Source organism: Hyperolius riggenbachi, chromosome 8 (assembly GCF_040937935.1).
Source record: "Hyperolius riggenbachi isolate aHypRig1 chromosome 8, aHypRig1.pri, whole genome shotgun sequence".
NCBI lineage: Eukaryota > Metazoa > Chordata > Amphibia > Anura > Hyperoliidae > Hyperolius > Hyperolius riggenbachi.
The window spans coordinates 105,505,417-105,526,827 of NC_090653.1; the positions used below are offsets into that span (position 1 = coordinate 105,505,417).

Genomic DNA, 21,411 nt, shown 5'->3' on the forward strand with positions numbered 1-21,411 from the left:
CAATTATGGGTACCTGGAGTCGGAGCTGAAGTCGGTGGTTTCATAAACTGAGGAGTCGGATGATTTTTGTACTGACTCCACAGCCCTGTGCAGTGCAGCAAGCCATAGAATTACTTATTTGTTTAAGTGAGAGCTGTTTCCAGTTGGCTGCAGTGGTACGCGCGTACTGCTGCCAGTCCTAGGAGTCTAAAGTTGTCAAATAGGTGATTACTAAAGCAATATACTCACAGTTCACAATACAGCGCCAGGGACAATTTTGTTGGTTAGTGAAAACCCACCGTTCTTGGGGGGGGGGGGGGGAGAATGGGATGTTCAGGGCTATGTTCAGTGTCTTTAGGTTTTTGTGTAAGGTGTCAAGACGCGTAGTAGCTATTTTCAAGAACCTGTCAGCACCCGCTATTACGTAGTTCTAGTATATGAACACTCCACTTTACATAGCCATGTTTTATCTAGTTCTGCACTATCCAATGTCAAAGAGGACATCGCAGGAGTGAGTTGAGTTCTGCCTACGTAATTGTTAGCCGGTGTTTTTATTTGCAATGTAGACTACAGCAAAAACAAGATAACCATTATATTACAGCCACCTGGGCAGTTTCCATATTTAATATTGCTCCCATGTGTGAATGACACCTTCCTGGTTCCAAGGACTTTCCTTAAATGAATGGCTGGTGTCTGGTCACTGTTGCAAAAACATATGAAAATATGATTTATCTCAGCACAAATTTCAAAATGTTCTTGCTCTGCCTGTTGACATTCATTGCTTAGTTAAAGAGAACCTGAACTGAAAATAAAGTCAAAATAAACATACACAAGTCATATTTACCTGCCATGTAGTCTGCTCATTAATCTTTCTCCTCTCCTGCGTCCTGTTTGTCCAGTGTGATGGATGGAATTCTCTGTCCTCCATTTTGAAAATGGCCATTACCCAATAGCAGCATTCCGGCCAGTGCACTGTTATATCGCCCACTTGAGCCATAGGGAAACATGGACATTACCTTGCACATTCAGTTGTAACTGACAGCAGCTGATATACCAGGGCTGTGGAGTCGGAGTCGGGGCAATTTTGGGTGCCTGGAGTCAGGAAAAAATGCCCCGACTCCTAATGAATTTATACTGTAATTAAAATAGAAAATATGATAAAATGTTCTATTTCTCAGATAATCGTCATCCTAAATAATTTATACATACAGTAATAGCTGTGCTTAGTCCACAAAAATGAAATAAACCAATCAAAATGAGTTACTTGTGCTGCTTAAATGAAGCAGTCACCGTATTTTAAAGTCAGATATACACATCTGATTGTGACTGTATATATGATGAATCATATATGTATGTATATGTATGTATATGTATGTATATGTATATGTATGTATATATATTTATTTTTAAATCACATCTATGCTGTAAGTATAAAGCCTGATGTGTAGCCGTGTCACTAATAGAGATGGTCAATGAGATGGAAATAATTCTGCATTGATTCTGATTTATGCAAATGTACGCACTCTCTTTGCTCATGAAATCAAATAATTTGATATGTTAAAATTTGGTTTGGTGACTACGAATTAAATGGTACCTGAGAAAGATGAATAGAAAAGATTTATACATACCTAGGGCTTCCTCCAGCCCCCTTCAGGCTAATCAGTCCCTCGCTGTCCACCTCCACCACCTGGATCTTCTGCTATGAGTCCTGGTAATTCAGCCAGTCAGCGCAGTCCGGCCGCATGCCGCTTCCACAGCCAGGAGCGTTCTGCACCTGCGCAACAGTGCTGCGCAGGTGTAGTACGCTCCCGGCGGCGGAGTGTGTGCATGCGCACTACGCCAGACTGGCTCAAGTACCTGGACTCATAGCAGAAGATCCAGGTAGCGGAGGAGGACAGCGAGGGACTGATTAGCCTGAAGGTGGCTGGAGGATGCCTTAGGTATGTATAAAACTTTAATTTCATCTGTCTCAGGTTTACTTTGTTACACAGTAGTACTATACTCTACATATGCACTCTCCACAGAGCTGCAGGGAATCCACTGAGAATGTTGTGCACATTGAACACAGAGGTGCTGTCTATCACCGATAAACCTCCTTATTCCCCTGCAGAGTATCTGCACATCACTCTTACATGTACCCACAGTTACATTGCCTAGGGCCTGATAGATGTTCTTTGTTCCGGCCTGTACTTTTTACAAGTACTCTTACCAAGGACTAGTTTTAGTCTATGACTAAAGGGACTAAATATGGCAGTCTCCATATCCTTCTCACTTCAGTTGTCTTTTAAAATTCCTAAGCGTTGGCAGTTATGAGACGAATTTCATGTTACATACTTTCAATCAACAAGATTATAATATGCAAATTAGAGGAGTCGGAGTCGGTGGAATCCTAAACTGAGGAGTCGGAGTCGGTGGATTTTATAAAACTGACAGCAACTGGTATATTTCAGTTTTGACAAAATCTTGTCAGAACTGGAAGGGATCACTGTAAGAAGAAAATGGTGAGCTTCTGAGAGGAACTGATGGCGAGGTAAGTATGTAATATTTACAGTTACATCATGTGTTAATTTTCAATAATTTTACTCAGTTCAGGTTCCCTTTTAAGAACCTTCAGGTACTTACAGTAGTAATCTATTTTCATTCCTTTTAGTTCTTGTAAAGACATGTATGTCTTGCAGCCTTCCTGCTTTTTGACCCTCAGGGGCCCAGGTATTGCTGTGTACTTGAAGATCACCTCTTCCAGGCTTTAAGCTGCTAGAGGGCACTCCCTGAAAAAAGGGTTTTTGATTTTTAATACGCATTGGGAAAACCTAGCTATACACCAAGCAGTGACAGGTAGGGGTTAAATATAACTCAGTGCACCTGATCTGCATCCTTGTTTTTGTTTTGTGTGTTAAAGTATTGGGGCAGAGGATCAGCAGGACAGACAGGCAAACAGCATTGTTAGTAAATGTCCTCCTTCACGTGCAGGGCCATTTAAAGCAATTTATCAGTAAAGCTGTTTGCATTTTTTGAAGTCTATAACCACAAGTGAGCATGGCTCCACATGACCACAGTGGAAGTAACAAGTATAGAATCATCTGTGGGGTAGTACTGTCACTACTTCATTTTACTATTACCCTAGTTTAAAGCATTAGGAGCTCTGTTGTTGATCTGTCTTCATAGGGCCAAAGAACATGCCTTTTTCTCCCCCTGGCTGCATTTGGTTAAAGCCTCCTTCATTGTCATTTCTTAAGTGCTGGAACAGTCAACTTCAGTGAAATTTGTTTTTCCAATGTTGCTTTATAAATGTATTTTCCATTATCCATGCACACACCAGACATGGGACAATAGTGCATACACAGTGTATTGAGAAAGTATTCAGACCCTTTGCAGAAAGTTTCACTTTTTGGTATGTTGTAGGCCTGTGCTAAGCCTGTTTACATTCACCTGTTTTATTGTGAATAAATCGAACAGGGGGTTATGCTATTTAATAATGTAATATTGATGCAGCCATTGCAGATTCATTGTATTGCTATGGGCAGAAATTCTCTTTGGAGAAGTTAGACTATGCACTGGTGGAGACGCCCTGAATTGTGTGTGACAAGTGATGGTAATGGATATATGAGAAGTGTGACGTCTTACCTTCTCGGTAGAACAAGCCATAAATAATGGAAAAAAGAATTGTTTATTCATGCACGTTAGACAACGCGTCTCTCGGGTCACAGCCCGCTTCTTCAGGTCGTGAATACATGCCTGCAGATATTTGGTCAAACCACTAGGGCGCATATATAGCCTGTGCCTGTCTGTATTTCATGTACTCTACAGGATGCTAGTGAGCATGAATTCTGGCAAAGCGCACAAAGTACTCAGTATAGTTGATAAGTCATTGATTACAGTTGCTGTATGTGTATTTGTAGATTGCATGAACTTAGGTTCTTAGTTTTATCAAATTCTTCTCTTGCAGGCCTCATAGTGGGAGTGGTGCTACGGTACGGTGTCCATGTTCCAAGCGATGTCAACAATGTTACCATGAGCTGTGAGCAGCAGATGAGCCCAGCCACACTGGTGGTGAATGTGAGTGGCAAGTTCTATGAGTACACCCTGAAAGGAGAGATCAGTGCCAAGGAGCTGAACAATGTCCAGGACAATGAAATGTTACGCAAGGTGAGACATGATCCATTTTTGGCATGTTACTATTTACCCCTCTCAAGAATGATCTAAGGCAAGATAAATGCTGAAACTTCAATCACCCCTTTAATCCAGTGTTCCCCAAAGGCCCACCAACAGTGCATGTTTTGTGGAAATCCACACAGGTAGTTAATCAGCTCTGCTGAGACACTAATTAACCCACCTGTGCATGTTTGTGGTTTTCTGCAAAACATGTACTGTTGGTGGGCCTTGAGGACAGGGTTGGGGAACTCTGCTTTAACCTACTGTAGTGGGGTAAAGGCTCATACACACGCTCAACAAACGTATTTTAAATGCACAATTATCAAACAACTTTTGTTGAAACAAACCAAAAAAGTTGTTTGCTATTGTTCAAACAACTGATAAGACGCAGTTCAAGTCAATCCAACTGTTGGATTGACTTGAGCTGCGTATTATCAGTTGTTTGAACAATAGCAAACAACTTTTTTTTGGTTGCTTCAGCAAAAAGACTACAGTTGTGTGTGTGTGTGTATGAGACTTTAGTCATGTGATTGCTTCCTTTCTGCCACCTTCATCTCTGGAGAATGGATGCCTCTGCAAAGGTTTGTGATGGTGTCTCATTTATTAACCTCCCTGGCGGTATGAATCGCGCGGCTGGGTTTTTCTCACTTTTTTTTTTTTTTTTTTTTTTTAGCATGTAGCTAGCCTAACGCTAGCTACATGCTTCCCCCCCCCCCCCCCTCCCCGCGGCGTCTGCCCGCCCCCTCCAATCGCCGCCGGCGCCGCTTGCCCATAAGGAAATCCCGTTCTGAACGGGATTTCCATGAGGGCTTCCCCCGTCGCCATGGCGACGAACGGAGTGACGTCATCGACGTCACAGGGAATCCTGATCCACCCCATAGCGCAGCCTGGCGCCGATTGGCCAGGCTGCGCAAGGGGTATGCGGGGGGGGGCATTTATCGCGGCGAGTAGCGGCGCATCTGCGGCGGGCGGCGGCGATCGGACCAAACGCGCAGCTAGCAAAGTGCTAGCTGCGTGTTTGAAACAAAAAATGATGCAAATCGGCCCAGCAGGGCCTGAGCGGCACCCTCCGGCAGCTTACCCCGTGTCCAGCACGGGGTTACCGCTAAGGAGGTTAACTTGGGTGTGTTCCGAGACCTGAGAGTCTCCAGCACAAAAGGACAGGTTTGGGATCTGACAGGAAATTGGATATGTACCTTCTGGTGCTCCGTTCCAGTGCTGGGTCTCTAGGCATATCCAACAAGAACTTGTCGGAGATGCTCTCGTGGCAACATCTGTGGATGAATACAGTCCATGCATGCTGCCCAGTAACACGAAGTCGCTCTTACTACTGGTCATGCGAAGACCATATTTGTACATGTGGTCAGGACGTATCCAAGGCAGCAGCGGTGGGATTCAGGAGGATCTTGGAAGTCTTTACAGACCTAAACATTTTTTTATTTTTTTTTGCATGGGTGGGGCTTAAATCATTTCAGAGCATATGTGAACGATGAAGTTCAAATAATGTTTGTAATATGCTAATTAGATGACTAGGGAGGGGAATATTTAGTAACTGAGTAATTAGATCAGTAAAATATTGAAATTAGTATTGTATCAAATTATGCATAATGAAAAGCATCAAAACTGCATAAAATTAAAATAAAGGGATCAGATGTTATAACAGTGGTCTATTTAGGGATATATTCATTTTGCTAATACAATAGTCCCCCTGCATCCATTCAAATTGATGGGTAGTTGCTAATATAGGTAGGTACCTAACTATATGCTCCTAGGGTTGTTTGCCTGCTTTTACCATAAACTCCATTAGTGGAACCAGTGTGGCCTGGTACATTTTTTTTAAAGTGGACCTTGACTCAGAATTTCCTCTCTGCTCGAAAAGATAAGTCATAGCGGGATAGCCTTTAGGGAAAAATAATCTTCTTCATTACAATTTATGGAAATCCTAAAAAAAAAAACTGAAGTTTTTAACTGGGTTACTTGTGCAGGGAGCACATAAGGGTGCAAGGGTTAAGCCTTAGTCTTTCCTGCAGAGTCACAGCTGCTATTAAATCTAATGTAACAAAGGAAACACAAAGGACAAACTGCAATGAATTTCTACAGTACTCTTATGTGGAATGAAAACTTTTCATTGTGTGTTGTGCAAGAGTTTGGGTCCGCTTTAGGGAGCGATCACTCGATTTCCCCCTCCATATTGTTCAGACTATTGTATTTATGCAGTATCTAACTCACAAGTTAAAAATGACCAACTTAAAGTTTCAGTAAATACAATCATTTTGCAAAATGGGATTTTTGTAAAATATTGATCTAATTGAATTGAGTTTGAAAACATTAAAATTATTTTTTTTCTGTGATCATTTTGACAAAATAAAGGGGCCCTGAGCAGTGCATAGAAATGGAAATCTGCACTTACCTGGGACTCTCTTCATCCCCCCCCCATCCGTAGCCCGCGAGGATCCTCTGTGTCCTCTGGGTCTCCTCCGTGATTCCGCTTGTGGCTTCATTAAAGCAGAATATAACCCAGCATTTCTTCTTTGCTCTAAAAAAATTATTTACAGCATATTCTATGCAACCAGCATTTTTTTTTTTACTAGACCAGCATTCGAAGGGTTACATACAGAGCTTGAAAGTTCAGTGCATTGAAATCTGGACACATCCTAAGTTGTAGATAATGGCCTCAATTCACTAAACTTATCTCCTGTCTTTAATAACTCTTCTAGAGTTGTTACCATGGTGATAAGGCATGTAGTATTCAGGAAACATTTTACCTCAGGCAAGCCTAAAGTTAACTCTTCTGTCTTTAAATTAACTCTCCAATCCTTAAAATAACTCCAGAGTTAAAGACAGGCTGTTAATTAGCTGCATGTGAAAATAACTACAGAGGAGGTAAATTAACTACAGAGGAGGTAAATTAACTACAGAGGAGGTAAATTAACTACAGGAGAGGTAACTTAAGGAATGAAGAGGTAAGTTAACTCTCTCACGTGTGGAGGTAAGTTTTCTCTTGCCTTATTATCTCTAGCATGATCTTAGTGAATTGAGGCCAATGTTTACTTAAATGTATCAAGTGAGGAATGTGACACATTCTCTGACTGTGCAGAAGCAGCTGGAGACAGACACTGAAAGCATGTCCGCCTTCAACACATAATTAATAAAACCAGTTATTAATAAAATGCAGTCTGCTCACAAAGCAAAAAAACTGTACTTTTGGGTACCTATAATATCTAAATGAATAATACTTATGCACAAATGCAAATATGATAACCGTATGGCATATAAAAAGTAGGAAAACATGTTTTTATTGAATATTATGTCAGGGTTTTATACCGCTTTAAGCTGGTAACTTCGGCTGAAGTCATGAGCAGCTGCACATGCCTGGTCCATCTGCGCACCTGACTCGATCACACACCTGTCGCTGTTAGCCTCCTGCTCCATAGACTGAACCATACACGTGCAGGAGGCTTACGGCGATGGGCGTGTGATTGTCAGGTGCGCAGATGGGCTGCGCAGAAGCAGCAAAATGGAGGCACAAGCAGGACCATGGAGAAAACTTGGAGGATGCCGGGGACCTTGTGGGCTACGGGGGTGGAGGAAGCCCCAGATAAGTGCAGGTTTTCATTTTACGCAGGCATATAAATATATGCATTTACATATACATTTGCTGTCATTTAAAACATGTTTCCTATCTCTTATAGAAGTGGTCTTCCTTCAGCATATGCATTCTATTTAGCAAGGTTATTACTCAGTAATAGTCCAACTTGCTTGATTGGTAGAGGCACCCAAATACAAATAATACAAAAAGGAGAAAATGGTAATCTGGTCTCCATATATATAGGCTGATAGAAAAGTCACCTTTTCAATAAGTGGACTACTTAGCCCAGTTTTCTTACTACATACTACACAGGATTGGCTCCCTCTCCTCTCCTTTGTTTTGTATTCTTTAGAGTTACTGCGTTGTAGCAAATCGGTAGATCTGCCTGTTACTGCATAACTCTTTTTATTGCTGCTGCTTTAGTATTGCACTAGAAACTGCCTGTCTCTGGCTGAAGCCTGTTCAGAGTATGATGTGACCGGGAAGTAACCTAGTTACATAGTTTACCTAGTTCACATAGTTATGTAGCAATCTGTTCTGTTAAAACGTGTGTACAGTAGTAGCTAAGATGTGGTCATTCATTAGAAATTGTGAAAGTAAAGGTGGCCATACACTTATAGGTTTTAAGCAGATTCGACCATCAAATAGATTTGTCAGATGCCTGTCAAGTCGAATCTGATAGGAATCTATCTGATGTGTGCCACACACACACACACGAGGAACAGGTTTCCAGAATGAAATCTATTGGAAATCGAACTAAATGCATTATTGGACCATTAGATCCAATGCAACTCTATGGGTCATAGATCTGCTGCCAGCAGCAGATTGACCTAGATTTTCCATCCTGTCAGATCAATTAGATCGATATCGGCTTTAAATCGATCGATAGAATCGATCAATTCCATAGAATCGACCGATGGCTGAAATCGACCAGTGTATGGGCCCCTTAAGCCATGCATATGGTGTGCCTACAAAAATTTTTTTTTTTTTTTATTTGCTTAATTTGAGTCCGCCAGGAGAAAAGCGCCATATATGTTCTAGGTCCTGTCTTAATCTCTATTAATATTTTTGGCATTTTCATTCTGGGTAAAGTCTTTGATACAGGTGCTTCCTTTTAATGAAGCATTTTTTGATGGATCCTATGCATGGCTCTTGAATTTAAACTGCAGTTTTTAAAGCAGGGATTCATTTTATTTTTCTTTGGTTTGATTTTGTCATTTTCCGATATGTTACTTATTTGTAAAGGTGTTATTCTTATTATTCTGTATCTCCAATGCTTTATTCCTTCCATAGATAGAAGTGGGAGTCAGGGACGTAACTGCAAATCATCAGGCCCCCCTGCAAACCAGGGCGGTGGAGTCAGTACAAAAATCCTCTGACTCCGACTCCCCAGGTTAAGATTCCACTGACTCCTCGACTACCCCTCTAATTTGCATATTACAATCTTGTTGATTGAAAGTATGTAACATGAAATGCATCTCTTAACTGCCAACGCTTAGGAATTTTAAAAGACAACTGAACTGAGAGGGATATGGAGGCTGCTATATTTATTCCCTTTTAAACAATACCAGGTACCTGGCTATCCACCTCATCTTGTGCCTCTAATACTTTGTCATAGACTAAAACTAGTCCTTGGTAAGAGTACTTGTGGAAGGTACAGACAGGAACAAAGAACATCTATCAGGCCCTAGGCAATGTGACTGTGGGTACATGTAAGAATGATGTGCAAGTACTTTGCAGGAGAATAGGGCGATTCTTCCTCTATTACACATTCTTCATACACAATCTGAACCAGGTTTATGGGTGATAGACAACACCTCTGTGTTCAATGTGCACAACATTCTCAGTGGATTCCCTGCAGCTCTGTGGAGAGTGCATATGTAGAGTATAGTACTACTGTGTAACAAAGTAAACCTGAGACAGATGAAATTAAAGTTTTATACATACCTGGGGCTTCCTCCAGCCCCTTTCAGGCTAATCAGTCGCTCGCTGTCCTTCTCGCCAACTGGATCTTCTGCTATGGGTCCAGATACTTGAGCTAGTTGGGCGTAGTGCGCATGCATACACTCCGCCGCCGGGAGCATACTACACCTGCGCAGCACTATTGTGCAGGTGCAGAATTCTGGTTGTGGGAGCGGCACACGGCCGGACTGCGCTGAATTCCCAGGACTCCTAGCAGAAGATCGAGGCGGCGGAGTAGGGCAGCGACTGGATTAGCCTGACGGAGGCTGGAGGAAGCCCCAGGTATGTATAAAACGTTTCTTTTCATCCTTCTCAGGTACCCTTTAATTCGTAGTCATCAAACCAAATTTTAACATAACAAATTATTTGATTTCATGAGCAAAGGGAGTGCATATATTTGCATAAACCACCATCAATGCAGAATAATTTCATCTCATTGATCATCTCTATTAGTGACACGGCTACACATCAGGCTTTATTCTTACAGCATAGATGTTATTTCGTATATATAAGAGATTCCTGTGTACACATCATATATGCAGTCACAATCAGATATGTATATCTGACTTTAAAAATACAGGGACTGCTTTATTGAAGCAGCACAAGTAACTAATTTTTGATTGGTTTATTTCATTTTTGTGGAGTAAGCACAGATATTACTGTATGTATAAATTATTTATGATGACTATTATCTGAGAAATAGAACATTTTATCATATTTTCTAATTTCATTAGTTTAAATTCATTAGGAGTCGGTGCATTTTTTTCCCGACTCCGACTCCAGGCACCCAAATATTGCTCCGACTCCACAGCCCTGCTGCAAACACTTTGATGGGTCCCCATTAATGTTCACAAACCTTCCTTGCCTCCCCCCTGGTTACCCTGACAGCCTGGGGGCCCATCTTATAAGGATCATAAACAAGCTCTCAGAGCCCTATAGAGCGTTCCCCGTCTCCTCACGGTCCCGGCTTTTCCCCGCAGGTTCCCCCGTTGGCAGTCTTCGACCATTTGGTCAGAGACTGCTCTCTTGCGCTTCGGAGTGCTTCGGGAGTCTTCGAAAACACTCGGGATTCCAAAGACAGGCCGATCCATACTGCGCACTTGCGAGCGCCCTCCTTCCTTCGTGCGTGCGCAGTACAGGGCCGCCGGCCTTCAGGAGCCTGAGTGCTTCTGAAGTCTCCCGTGGTGGGAGATTCAAACGGAGGAGCCTGCAGGGAAATGAGGATACTGTGTGGGGAACAGGAACGCTCTATAGGACCCAGAACCTTCCTTCTCCTTTATGTAAGTATCTGTCTCTTTTTTTGTTTGTTTTTCCCTTCAGACTTACTTGAACACATGTAGCCACAAAAACACCTTATCTGGGAGGTTAGCAGTTGAGGCCCCTCCACACCTCACCTCTGCCCCCCCCCCCCTGCAGTCACAGGGCCTGCTTGCCCTGGTGGGAGGGTATTGTATGAGTACAGTACATGCAGCACACTCACAAACTCTCTTGAGTTTGAGGATTTCTACTACTATGATGCTAATTCTAACAAGCTTTATTTACAAGTAACAAAAACACCATAAAAGTGCAATGAAGGTGCTGAAGGGTTATTTTATCATAATTCGATATTGCCCCAATTCTGCTTTCAATATCTGAAGGGTTTTCTCAGTTAAAGGAGAATGGACACCAAGGCTTCAATACACTAAGTACAGTAAACACAAGTTACAGTATTCCGGATCCAGCAACAGAAAGAAGTGGCTGCAGCTCTCAAGCGCTTTGAGTCCGACCAAAGAAAAGCACTATACAAATGTTAGCATTATAGCATTAGTAAATAAAATTAAAAAAAAAAAGGAATGCAGGTGGGTTTGCTTTATAAACTATAAAATGTGTTACTGTACACCTTCAATTGTGGGCTGAAAGGCGGTGTAAATAAACTCATTCAGTGGTTCGGAGGAAAACGTCAAAACAAATTTTATAGGATTCGCAGCATATTTTAATACAACAAGAAATCAAGCATTGCTCATGGTTGTTTGAGTAGAATTTGTAACTTTTATCTGTAATACCATTCACATGCTGGAGCTAAGCAAAGCCTCATGGTCTGATACCTTTGTCTCATGGACAGCTTTGTTTTTCAGTAATTTGTGCTGTCTGTAGCTCTTCTGTCATTGCAGAAAGGACAACACCAGATATACTATTTAGGCCAGCACCAACCATATAATCGGTGCAAAATGAAAAAATACAAAAATGCAAAAGAGGAAAAACCATAATCGCACCAGGGAATATGACGAATAAGTCCTTTATTAACCGCTTTTTCCACCCATACAGTATATCTATGTCTTCCATGACTTCATCAAAGCCACGAGGATGCAGATATACGATTTTCCCTGCAGAACAGCTGTGCAAGATCAGGTGCAGTAGCCAACTGCAGTGATCGTTCATCACTCCCCCTCCGTGGCCAGCAGACTCGCCTCGCCTGCTTCTTGCAACCAGCCGGGGGGGGGGCACATCTGTCTATCCTTACTGGAGGTGCGAGGAACCTTGTGGGGGGGAGGGGGAATAAAATAATGGGGCCATTATTATAAGGGAAAAACAAGGTCTGGAATGCAAAGTGATTAATATGAATAAGTGGACACTTTAAGAGCGATTAATAAAGGAAAAGGGGAGGGTGGGACAAAGCTGCAATCTGCATATAAAAGTAAGGAACGTCTAACAATTATACTGCATGGTTTGATAAACCTCTCTCATGATAATACAATGCATAACACTGTGCAAACCATAGAATGAATAACTATATGTATACACATCAGTCACATACAGTGGCTTGCAAAAGTATTCGGCCCCCTTGAAGTTTTCCACATTTTGTCACATTACTGCCACAAACAGGAATCAATTTTATTGGAATTTCACATGAAAGACCAATACAAAGTGCTGTACATGTGAGAAGTGGAATGAAAATCCTATGATTCCAAACATTTTTTACAAATAAATAACTGCAAAGTGGGGTGTGCGTAATTATTCCGCCCCTTTTGGTCTGAGTGCAGTCAGTTGCCCATAGACATTGCCTGATGAGTGCTAATGACTAAATAGAGTGCACCTGTGTGTAATCTAATGTCAGTACAAAAACAGCTGCTCTGTGATGGCCTCAGAGGTTGTCTAAGAGAATATTGGGAGCAACAACACCATGAAGTCCAAAGAACACACCAGACAGGTCAGGGATAAGGTTATTGAGAAATTTAAATCAGGCTTAGGCTACAAAAAGATTTCCAAAGCCTTGAACATCCCACGGAGCACTGTTCAAGCGATCATTCAGAAATGGAAGGAGTATGGCACAACTGTAAACCTACCAAGAAAAGGCCGTCCACCTAAACTCACAGGCCAAACAAGAAGAGCGCTGATCAGAAATGCAATCAAGAGGCCCATGGTGACTCTGGATGAGCTGCAGAGATCTACAGCTCAGGTGGGGGAATTTGTCCATAGGACAACTATTAGTCGTGCACTGCACAAAGTTGGCCTTTATGGAAGAGTGGCAAGAAGAAAGCCATTGTTAACAGAAAAGTATAAGAAGTCCCGTTTGCAGTTTGCCACAAGCCATGTTGGGGACACAGCAAACATGTGGCAGAAGGCTCTTTGGTCAGATGAGACCAAAATGGAACTTTTTGGCTAAAATGCAAAACGCTATGTGTGGCGGAAAACTAACACTGCACATCACTCTGAACACACCATCCCCACTGTCAAATGTGGTGGCAGCATCATGCTCTGGGGTTGCTTCTCTTCAGCAGGGACAGGGAAGATGGTCAGAGTTGATGGGAAGATGGATGGAGCCAAATACAGGGCAAACTTGGAAGAAAACCTTTTGGAGTCTGCAAAAGACTTGAGACTGGGGTGGAGGTTTACCTTCCAGCAGGACAACGACCCTAAACATAAAGCCAGGGCAACAATGGAATGGTTTAAAACAAAACATATCCATGTGTTAGAATGGCCCAGCCAAAGTCCAGATCTAAATCCAACCGAGAATCTGTGGCAAGATCTGAAAACTGCTGTTCACAAATGCTGTCCATCTAATCTGACTGAGCTGGAGCTGTTTTGCAAAGAAGAATGGGCAAGTATTTCCGTCTCTAGATGTGCAAAGCTGGTAGAGACATTCCCCACCTAGTGTTTCCACCCCTCCCTTTAGATTGTAAGCCTCTGGCAGGGTCCTCCACTCCCTAGTGTAATCTACAGAATCATGTGCTCCTGTCCTATGACAGCCTGTACTTGTATTACTGGGCCTACCTAACAAGCCCATATTGCATGATCATGTATTTTGTACAATTTGCATGTATAACTTTGTTCTATGTGTATAACCCTATGTATGTCATCCTTGTATCATTGTATATATTTATTGGCCAGCGCTGCGTAATATGTTGGCGCTTTATAAATACAATAAATAATAATACCCTAAAAGGCTGGCAGCTGTAATTGCAGCAAAAGGTGGTTCTACAAAGTATTGACTCAGGGGGCTGAATAATTATGCACAACCCACTTTAGTTATTTATTTGTAAAAAATGTTTGGAATCGTGTGATTTTCGTTCCACTTCTCATGTGTACACCACTTTGTATTGGTCTTTCATGTGGAATTCCAATAAAATGGATTCATGTTTGTGGCAGTAATTTGACACAATGTGGAAAACTTCAAGCGGGCCGAATACTTTTGCAAGCCACTGTATATATCCTGTTTAAGCATTTGCATCTGAGGGAGGCAATAAAGTGCTGCGATTTATGCACAGATACTGCATAAGCTAAAGTGCAGTGTGCATAAGGTGCAAAAAGAGAAATACAAGGTGCCCAGTGCAAAGAAAGATAAATAAGGTGCAACGATCTGAGCCATGCACCAGCGTGGGACCCGCCCACTTCTTTTGAGGCCACTTGGGCTGGTCCCACGACACGCATCAAGGCTTAGTGGTGGGGGGTACTCGCTGCGGCCATAACCCAGGTACATTTGCCTATTCAGCACATTTGCCTATTGTGCACCTTATGCACACTGAACTTTTGCTTGTACAGTATCTAAATCACAGCACTTTGCCTCCCTCAGATACATGTGTTTAACTACTTAAGATCCTAATTGACCAACATTCCGGGACGTGAAATTCAAATCCTGCAGTTAAAATGCAGCCGAGGTTTCCAGCATATGCTCCCGTCGGCTCCGCGCGTGCGCATTCATTTAACAGTGAAGAATGCTGCTACTAGCAGCACTCGTTCATGAAAGCAAGGGGAAAAAGTAAATAAATAAAGTGACAGTGTCCCCATTAAAGTCTGCCCCCACCCCCAAGAAAAATATTAACTCCTACCTAACTAATTTACCCCTTGTGTCACCTATACTTAGCCATAAGATTAGTGGTTATTGATAATAGCTGCCGCCCGTAGCGGTCAGGTGCAATCACTAGGGCAAAAACTCTGGGACCTAACACTGTACATATACATGTGCATCAATCCAATTGTTAGCCGTTCCTTACTTTTTATATGCAGCTTGCTTCTATGTAAATGATACAGCTCTGTAGTTCCTTTTCAGTTACGTCACTTCCTGTGTTGCTTCATCACAACTCTGTATTGCCAATATGTCCTCTTGGATTGGTTGTGCCTAGAACAGCTGCCCCAATAGTCTTACATATGGAGAGCTGCATGAAGTCAGCAGCCAAACTTTTAGCTCTGTAAACAGTGATTGAAAAAGACCTGTAATAGTTAAGCCCATAGCAAAAACTGTGCGTTACCACCATACTTTAATGCTATGTAGATCGTATGCATGCAGTATAATGTATGTTTATATTTAATCTGGCTAAGAATGTTGCTTTACCTCTTCCAGGTTACGTTTGATCCTGAAGTTTTCTTCAATATCCTGCTTCCACCAATCATATTTTATGCAGGATACAGCCTAAAAAGGGTAAGAGATACTAATTATGTCTCAGGCATTGCTTCATAAGATTTATGCTGGCCATAGACTCATCTTTTGCCCTGTTCTATTTGTGTACTGAACTAAACTTATGCTTTTTGAAGATACAAGTGCCATGATGAGATAAATGCATGTGCCATGATGCGATAATAGCACCAATCCTACTTAGAATTAATAAAACCTCTTTGTGGCTGTAGGAACAAAACTGATAACAGGACAATGAGCAGAAGCTCAAAAGGTTCATCATTTCTGTGTGTGGGAGCTGAATAAAGAGCTGCCATTTCAGTGTGATATATCGGGCTGAAACTTCAGACTTTGATTTTCTTTAGTTTGGCAAAAGAGTTTATTGCATTATAAGTAAAATACAAATTAGCTGAAAAAAGTATTAAAACATTTTTATAGCATAATAGTACAAATGGCATCTGCAAGATCTACAAGTTATACAACAAAATGTGAAATTTGTGTGTTCTTTCCATACCGCATAAGAAATGCAGTAACAAGATTATCATGCAATTTGCAATTGATTTATATGTTTTTGTGGCACTTAATAAATCTAGCTCAACACCTGTATTGTGGGCTGGATATTTACCAAAATGTGCCCATTAATGATCCAGATTCCCAAAAGATCGCCTGTCCGATCAGTCAGAAGCGATGATTTGGGCCCGCTAATGGAGAAATGATAAGCAATCTAATCAGACTAAGAGACTTGTTCCAAAATTCAGGCCGATGGAAGGATCAATAGAATGACTGTTTGTCATTGACCAACACCAAAAACTGTACCCGATTGATCGTATGGTTGATCGTTTGGGAGATTGCACCGTTAATGGACACCTTAAAGGTAACCTAAACTGAGGGGGGGGGGGGGGGAAAGATTTTAACTTACCTGGGGCCATCTGCAGCCACTCTGTGCCCGCTCTGTCACAAAGTGTTCCTCTAGTCCCCTGCAGTGACCCTCTTCCAGTCGGCCATCTTGCAAATCGACGATCACTGTGCATGCGCAGCTGTGCACATCCTTGATCATGCTCCCTTCACTGGGAGTGTTCTGTGCATGCGCAGTGTACATTTTTCTGTACTGCACATGCGCAGAGCACTCCAGTGCACTGGAGCGTGATCAGGGGCCGCCCATCAAAACCAAACTAGGGAGCTGCGGGGACCTGAAGGATTGTTCAGTAACGGTGCAGGCACAGGCCGGCTGCAGGGGGCTTTAGAAGCCCAAGGTAATTTTTTTGTTTTTTTTTTTGTTTAGGTTCACTAGGCTTAATTTATACTTACCCAGGGCTTCCACCAGCCCCATGAGCAGCGCTGAGTCCCTCGCCGCCTCCGTTAAGCCGCTTTGACTCCCGGTAACCCAGACAGTCGCTGCCTTCTACACATGTGTGGCTCGGCCACGCACACACCCCTCGTCTTGCTCCAGGAGACGGGGGCATGAGCGCAGAAGACCTGGACTGGCGGCAGGCGTCTTACCGGTTTACTGCCAGTTGTTGCGCCAGAACGGAGGGGCCAAGGAGCATGGTGAGGGACTCGGCGCTGCTCCTGGGGCTAAAGGAAGCCTCAGGTAAGTATAAATGAAGCCTGGTACACTTTGAGCCATATAGGCAGGACAGTTACAGCTGGTTTCCTGTAGGGGGGGGGATGTGGGGTAAAGCTACACTATGTGGGAAATAATTATTGCTGGGGAAGGAAGTGGAAGGGGTCTTACTTGTATTACAGTATTAGCATAGGGGTCCTGGCTGGAAAAATAGGTTATTGCTGTAGAGGTTTAGATGTTTTTGAGTTGTTTTTATTTTTTTTTGAGGGGGGGGGGGGGGAGCTGATTTGGTTCAGAAGCCTTTCCGCACTACCCTTGCCTCACATGACATCAGTGTTCATATGACCACTGGGCAGGGGTTAGGGTGTTGATGGTTTAGTCCATCAACTTGCTGGGGGTTAAGAACAACCAAGTTTATGGGAGCAGCCAGGTCTCCTGAGGTAGTAAGGCTGCAGGCTTCTTATTAATCTTATTGATAGGTACACAAAGAACCACAACATGTTTAAACATTTTTTTAACTCAGTATAGCTTCTACCCAATAGAGAACATGAAGGTCTGTATGCTCATATGTAAAATGTATTGGGTGCAGACATTCTTGTAGGTACCTTTTACATTGACATCATGTTGGTTATATTTTACAGAGACATTTCTTCCGAAATATGGGCTCTATATTGGCCTATGCCTTCCTAGGAACAGTAGTGTCTTGTTTCGTAATCGGGTGAGTATATTTCTCTGTAGCAAACTGGGAATTATGAAAACTTTCACTGCGGCTGTCTCTATCACTCTTCACTTCTTACTTACTTCTTAGTTTATTTCTTGCTGACCTTGCTGAACATACTACACCAGATACGAATTGCTGTTCCTGTCCCCCCCCCCCCCCCTCTTTTTTTTTTTTCTCCAATTATCAGTGCTCTATGTACAGTTGGATTGAAGTGGTGATTTCCTGTTCCTTGTCTTTTTTGCAGAGCTCTTATGTATGGATGCGTGAAGCTGATGAAGCTCACTGGAACTTTGGCTGGGGATTTTTACTTCACAGACTGCTTATTTTTCGGTGCCATTATTTCAGCAACTGACCCAGGTAAGCACACGCGTCATTGACTTTCTGATTTATGCAGGTTTCCAAAAAAAAAAAAGCAAAGTTGGTTGAAGTGAAGCTGCAGTCAGCACATTCTGTCTAAAGTGAATTTCCTACAATCCCTGTAGCATAAGTATGTAGATTCACAAAATTAATACCTACTTTGTAGCCAATAGCCTTACTTTCATTTTCCCAGGGCTGTGCTCATGTGATTGCATATGTAGAAAGTTGCCCACTTAAATGCATGCTTCGAGAGGAAGTCCAGTATTAGCAGAAACTGACTCTATCCCAGCATGCAGTAAACAGATGCCTATAGGCATAATCACAGGCCCAGGAAAATAAAAGTGAGGCTTTTTAGCTTCAAAACAAATTCAGATTTGTGTACTTAAAGCAAACCCGAGGCGGGTATTTAAAATCTTAAGAGAACACAGAGGCATATACTGTGCGCCATGACATGCCTCTGTCTCTCTGTATTGCTACCTCTAGTGTCGTGCCCCCCCGCCTGCTGTGTCCCCCTGTAAAAAGCGCTAGACTAGAGACAATCTCCATGTCGCGCTAGCCGTGTATTTACCTGCAGACTGTTCTATCTTGGCTCCCCTGCCTCTGTCCCCACCACTGCCCACTTCCGTGAGCTTCCTCCAATCGAAAGCTAAGCCACGGCCTGGGAGGTACTTCCCGGGTCCCGACATGGAGATTGCCACTAGCCTAGCACTTTTTACGGTGGAGGGACTAGAGTCGGCACAGAGGCATGTCAAAGTGCACAGTATATGCCTTTGTGTTCTCTTAGAGACACTGAAGCCTCAAAAAAAAATTGTTTTGGGGGCGCATGCGCGGCGCTGAAAGGAGCACATGTGAGCTCTGACTGCTCCGCTCTTCGGCAGCCTTCTATAGCCAAAACCAGCATCAAATACCACACCAACAGCTCCACTCTTCTCAGGAAATACCCATAAGTATGTCCAGAAGAGGTAAGGGGAAAGAAAACCTGAATCCGAAGACCCCAAAGGCCAACAAGAACTCCGCAACTCAGACGCCTAAGCGCGCCAACCCATCTAAGATGGCCGACGGAGCTACTCAAACGCCTCAGAACACCATGTCTACCCCAGACAAGCAGTCTCCGTCAACATCATCTCCACAGCGCGGATCCGATCAGTCATCCCTACCTCCTCCAAGCCAGGACGAGCTAATAGCCAAAATACAGCGCGTGTTTCGAACCGAACTCCAAGAAGCTGTCAGGGACATCACCACCGAGATCCGAGATCTGGGGACTCGCGTGGATGCACTAGAGAGGCAAGCTGACTCCATTGCGGAAGCACAAGAGATGGACAAGCAAGATATCGACACACACGCGGAGAAATTAGACCTCATGGAACTGAAGCTTGAGGACATGGAGAACCGCAGTAGGCGAGCCAACATAAGGATCAGAGGCCTTCCTGAGGCAACCACCGATCTGAAGCCCGTAGCTCTCAACCTTTTCACCGCTCTGCTACCCCAGATGGAACCAGCAGCCTTTCGCATGGTCCGGATCCACAGAGCCTTGACGAAACCTCGGAACCCGGACTTACCCCGAGATGTCATCCTGAAGCTCCAGTTTGAGGAAGTCCGAGACCTCATATTGAATGCTGCCCGCAATCTAACCTCACTGCCGACCATCCCGCGTACGGTCCAACTGTATGCCGACCTGGCGGCCTCCACCATCCAGCGCCGGAGAGCCATGCGCCCGATCACCCTCTCACTCCAGAAGGCGGAAGTCCGTTACCGTTGGGGCTTCCCGTTCTACCTCTCCTTCACCTACGGGGGAGAAACTTACACTTGCCGCACACTGGATGAGGGCCGAAGACACCTAGAGGCAGCGGGCATACAGATGGAGCCTATGCCCGCTGTCCCACAGCAGCAACGCAGATCCAGACCCGCACGGATCTGGTCGGCGAGACGCTCACGCCAAGGCACTACGCAGGATTCACCCTCATGAATTCCAACGTGACTCCAACCAAGCCCCAGCTCCTAACTACACGAGGTGACCAGAGACGCATTGCATGCCCTTCCCTTCAAGGATACTGTAAGTAAGCTTACCCTTCCTGCTGACTTGGGCACCGAAGGCTACACAGACCCCCCCCCTGGCTCCACAGGCCCAATCCTTAAACACCTTTCTGCTGAGCCACTTAACGGCAATTAGCGATTGCATACTGCTACTTCCCATGTGCACCTATATATTAATACCCCGGCACCTGCCCTATTAAGGCCTACACCATCAAATAGGCCCAGGCACCTACAAACACTGTATTTCATACCACCAAACTTCTCCTCAAGGACATGAGTCAACCCGGAATGCCTCATAAACAAAATGATTGTCGCGGTCCGCGATGCAACGCACAACACAGGCCGCAATACCTAGGCCATCGGAGGTCCACTGAACCCATTAGCCCTCAACACAAGGCTCTACAGCTCACTAGTAACTATAAACTACCGCTCATCAATACATCCTTCAGAACTCAGCAGAAAGTTACCTTCTCTGCCCATCGTCCGAGGACCCAAATAAAACACCCTCTCTATGTGTACTGGTATACCCCCCCCCCTTTTTGGTCCATGCACTGGCCTGCATACATTCCATTTTTCAATTAATCCTATGTGGTTCATCTATTTCATAACCTTTTTCCCTCTCCCTCAAGGCTACTAGCATACAACATCTTACTATGTGGTCGTTCCTCCAGATGGAGCTATTGTTTTCTACTCGCTATAAACTGACTATTTCTAAAGCGTTTAGTTATGTTCTTAGTTGGCTGCCGAAGTCGAACTATGCTGCCCCTAACACAATGGTCCGAGCTGCCAGACTGATATTATTACTGGCAACTTACACCATTACCATGAGGACATGTTCCTCTATACTTACCATTGACATAATACTGTCTACCGTTAGACCATGTTGGTCTCCCTGTTTTTTTGTTGTTAAACTTGACACAGTGTCCCCTACAATTTCTATTACGAATCAATAAGTATGGACGGTGGAGGGGAAGGAGGCATGGTGGCATAGCACAAATTATCCCCAAAAAATGACTAATCTAAATATCATTTCCCACAACGCTAAGGGATTGAATTCCCCCTACAAACGCCGTAAAGCATTCATAGATTATCAAAAATGTCAACCTGACATCATTTGTGTTCAGGAAACACATTTCACAAAGACTTCCGCCCCAAAATATTTTCATAAACAATACCAGAGACAC

General features: G+C 43.4%; 1 protein-coding gene across 2 annotated transcripts in view; it reads left to right on the forward strand.

Moving 5' to 3' along the window:
• SLC9A6 (solute carrier family 9 member A6) overlaps window positions 1-21,411 on the forward strand; it is a 124,672-nt gene that overhangs the window by 11,459 nt on the left and 91,802 nt on the right. For both annotated transcript variants that reach the window (XM_068250969.1, XM_068250971.1), the window contains exons 2-5: window positions 3,926-4,125; window positions 15,501-15,578; window positions 17,757-17,833; window positions 18,081-18,193. In XM_068250969.1, coding sequence (XP_068107070.1) covers window positions 3,926-4,125; window positions 15,501-15,578; window positions 17,757-17,833; window positions 18,081-18,193 — 468 coding nt within the window. The remainder of the gene's footprint in view (window positions 1-3,925; window positions 4,126-15,500; window positions 15,579-17,756; window positions 17,834-18,080; window positions 18,194-21,411) is intronic.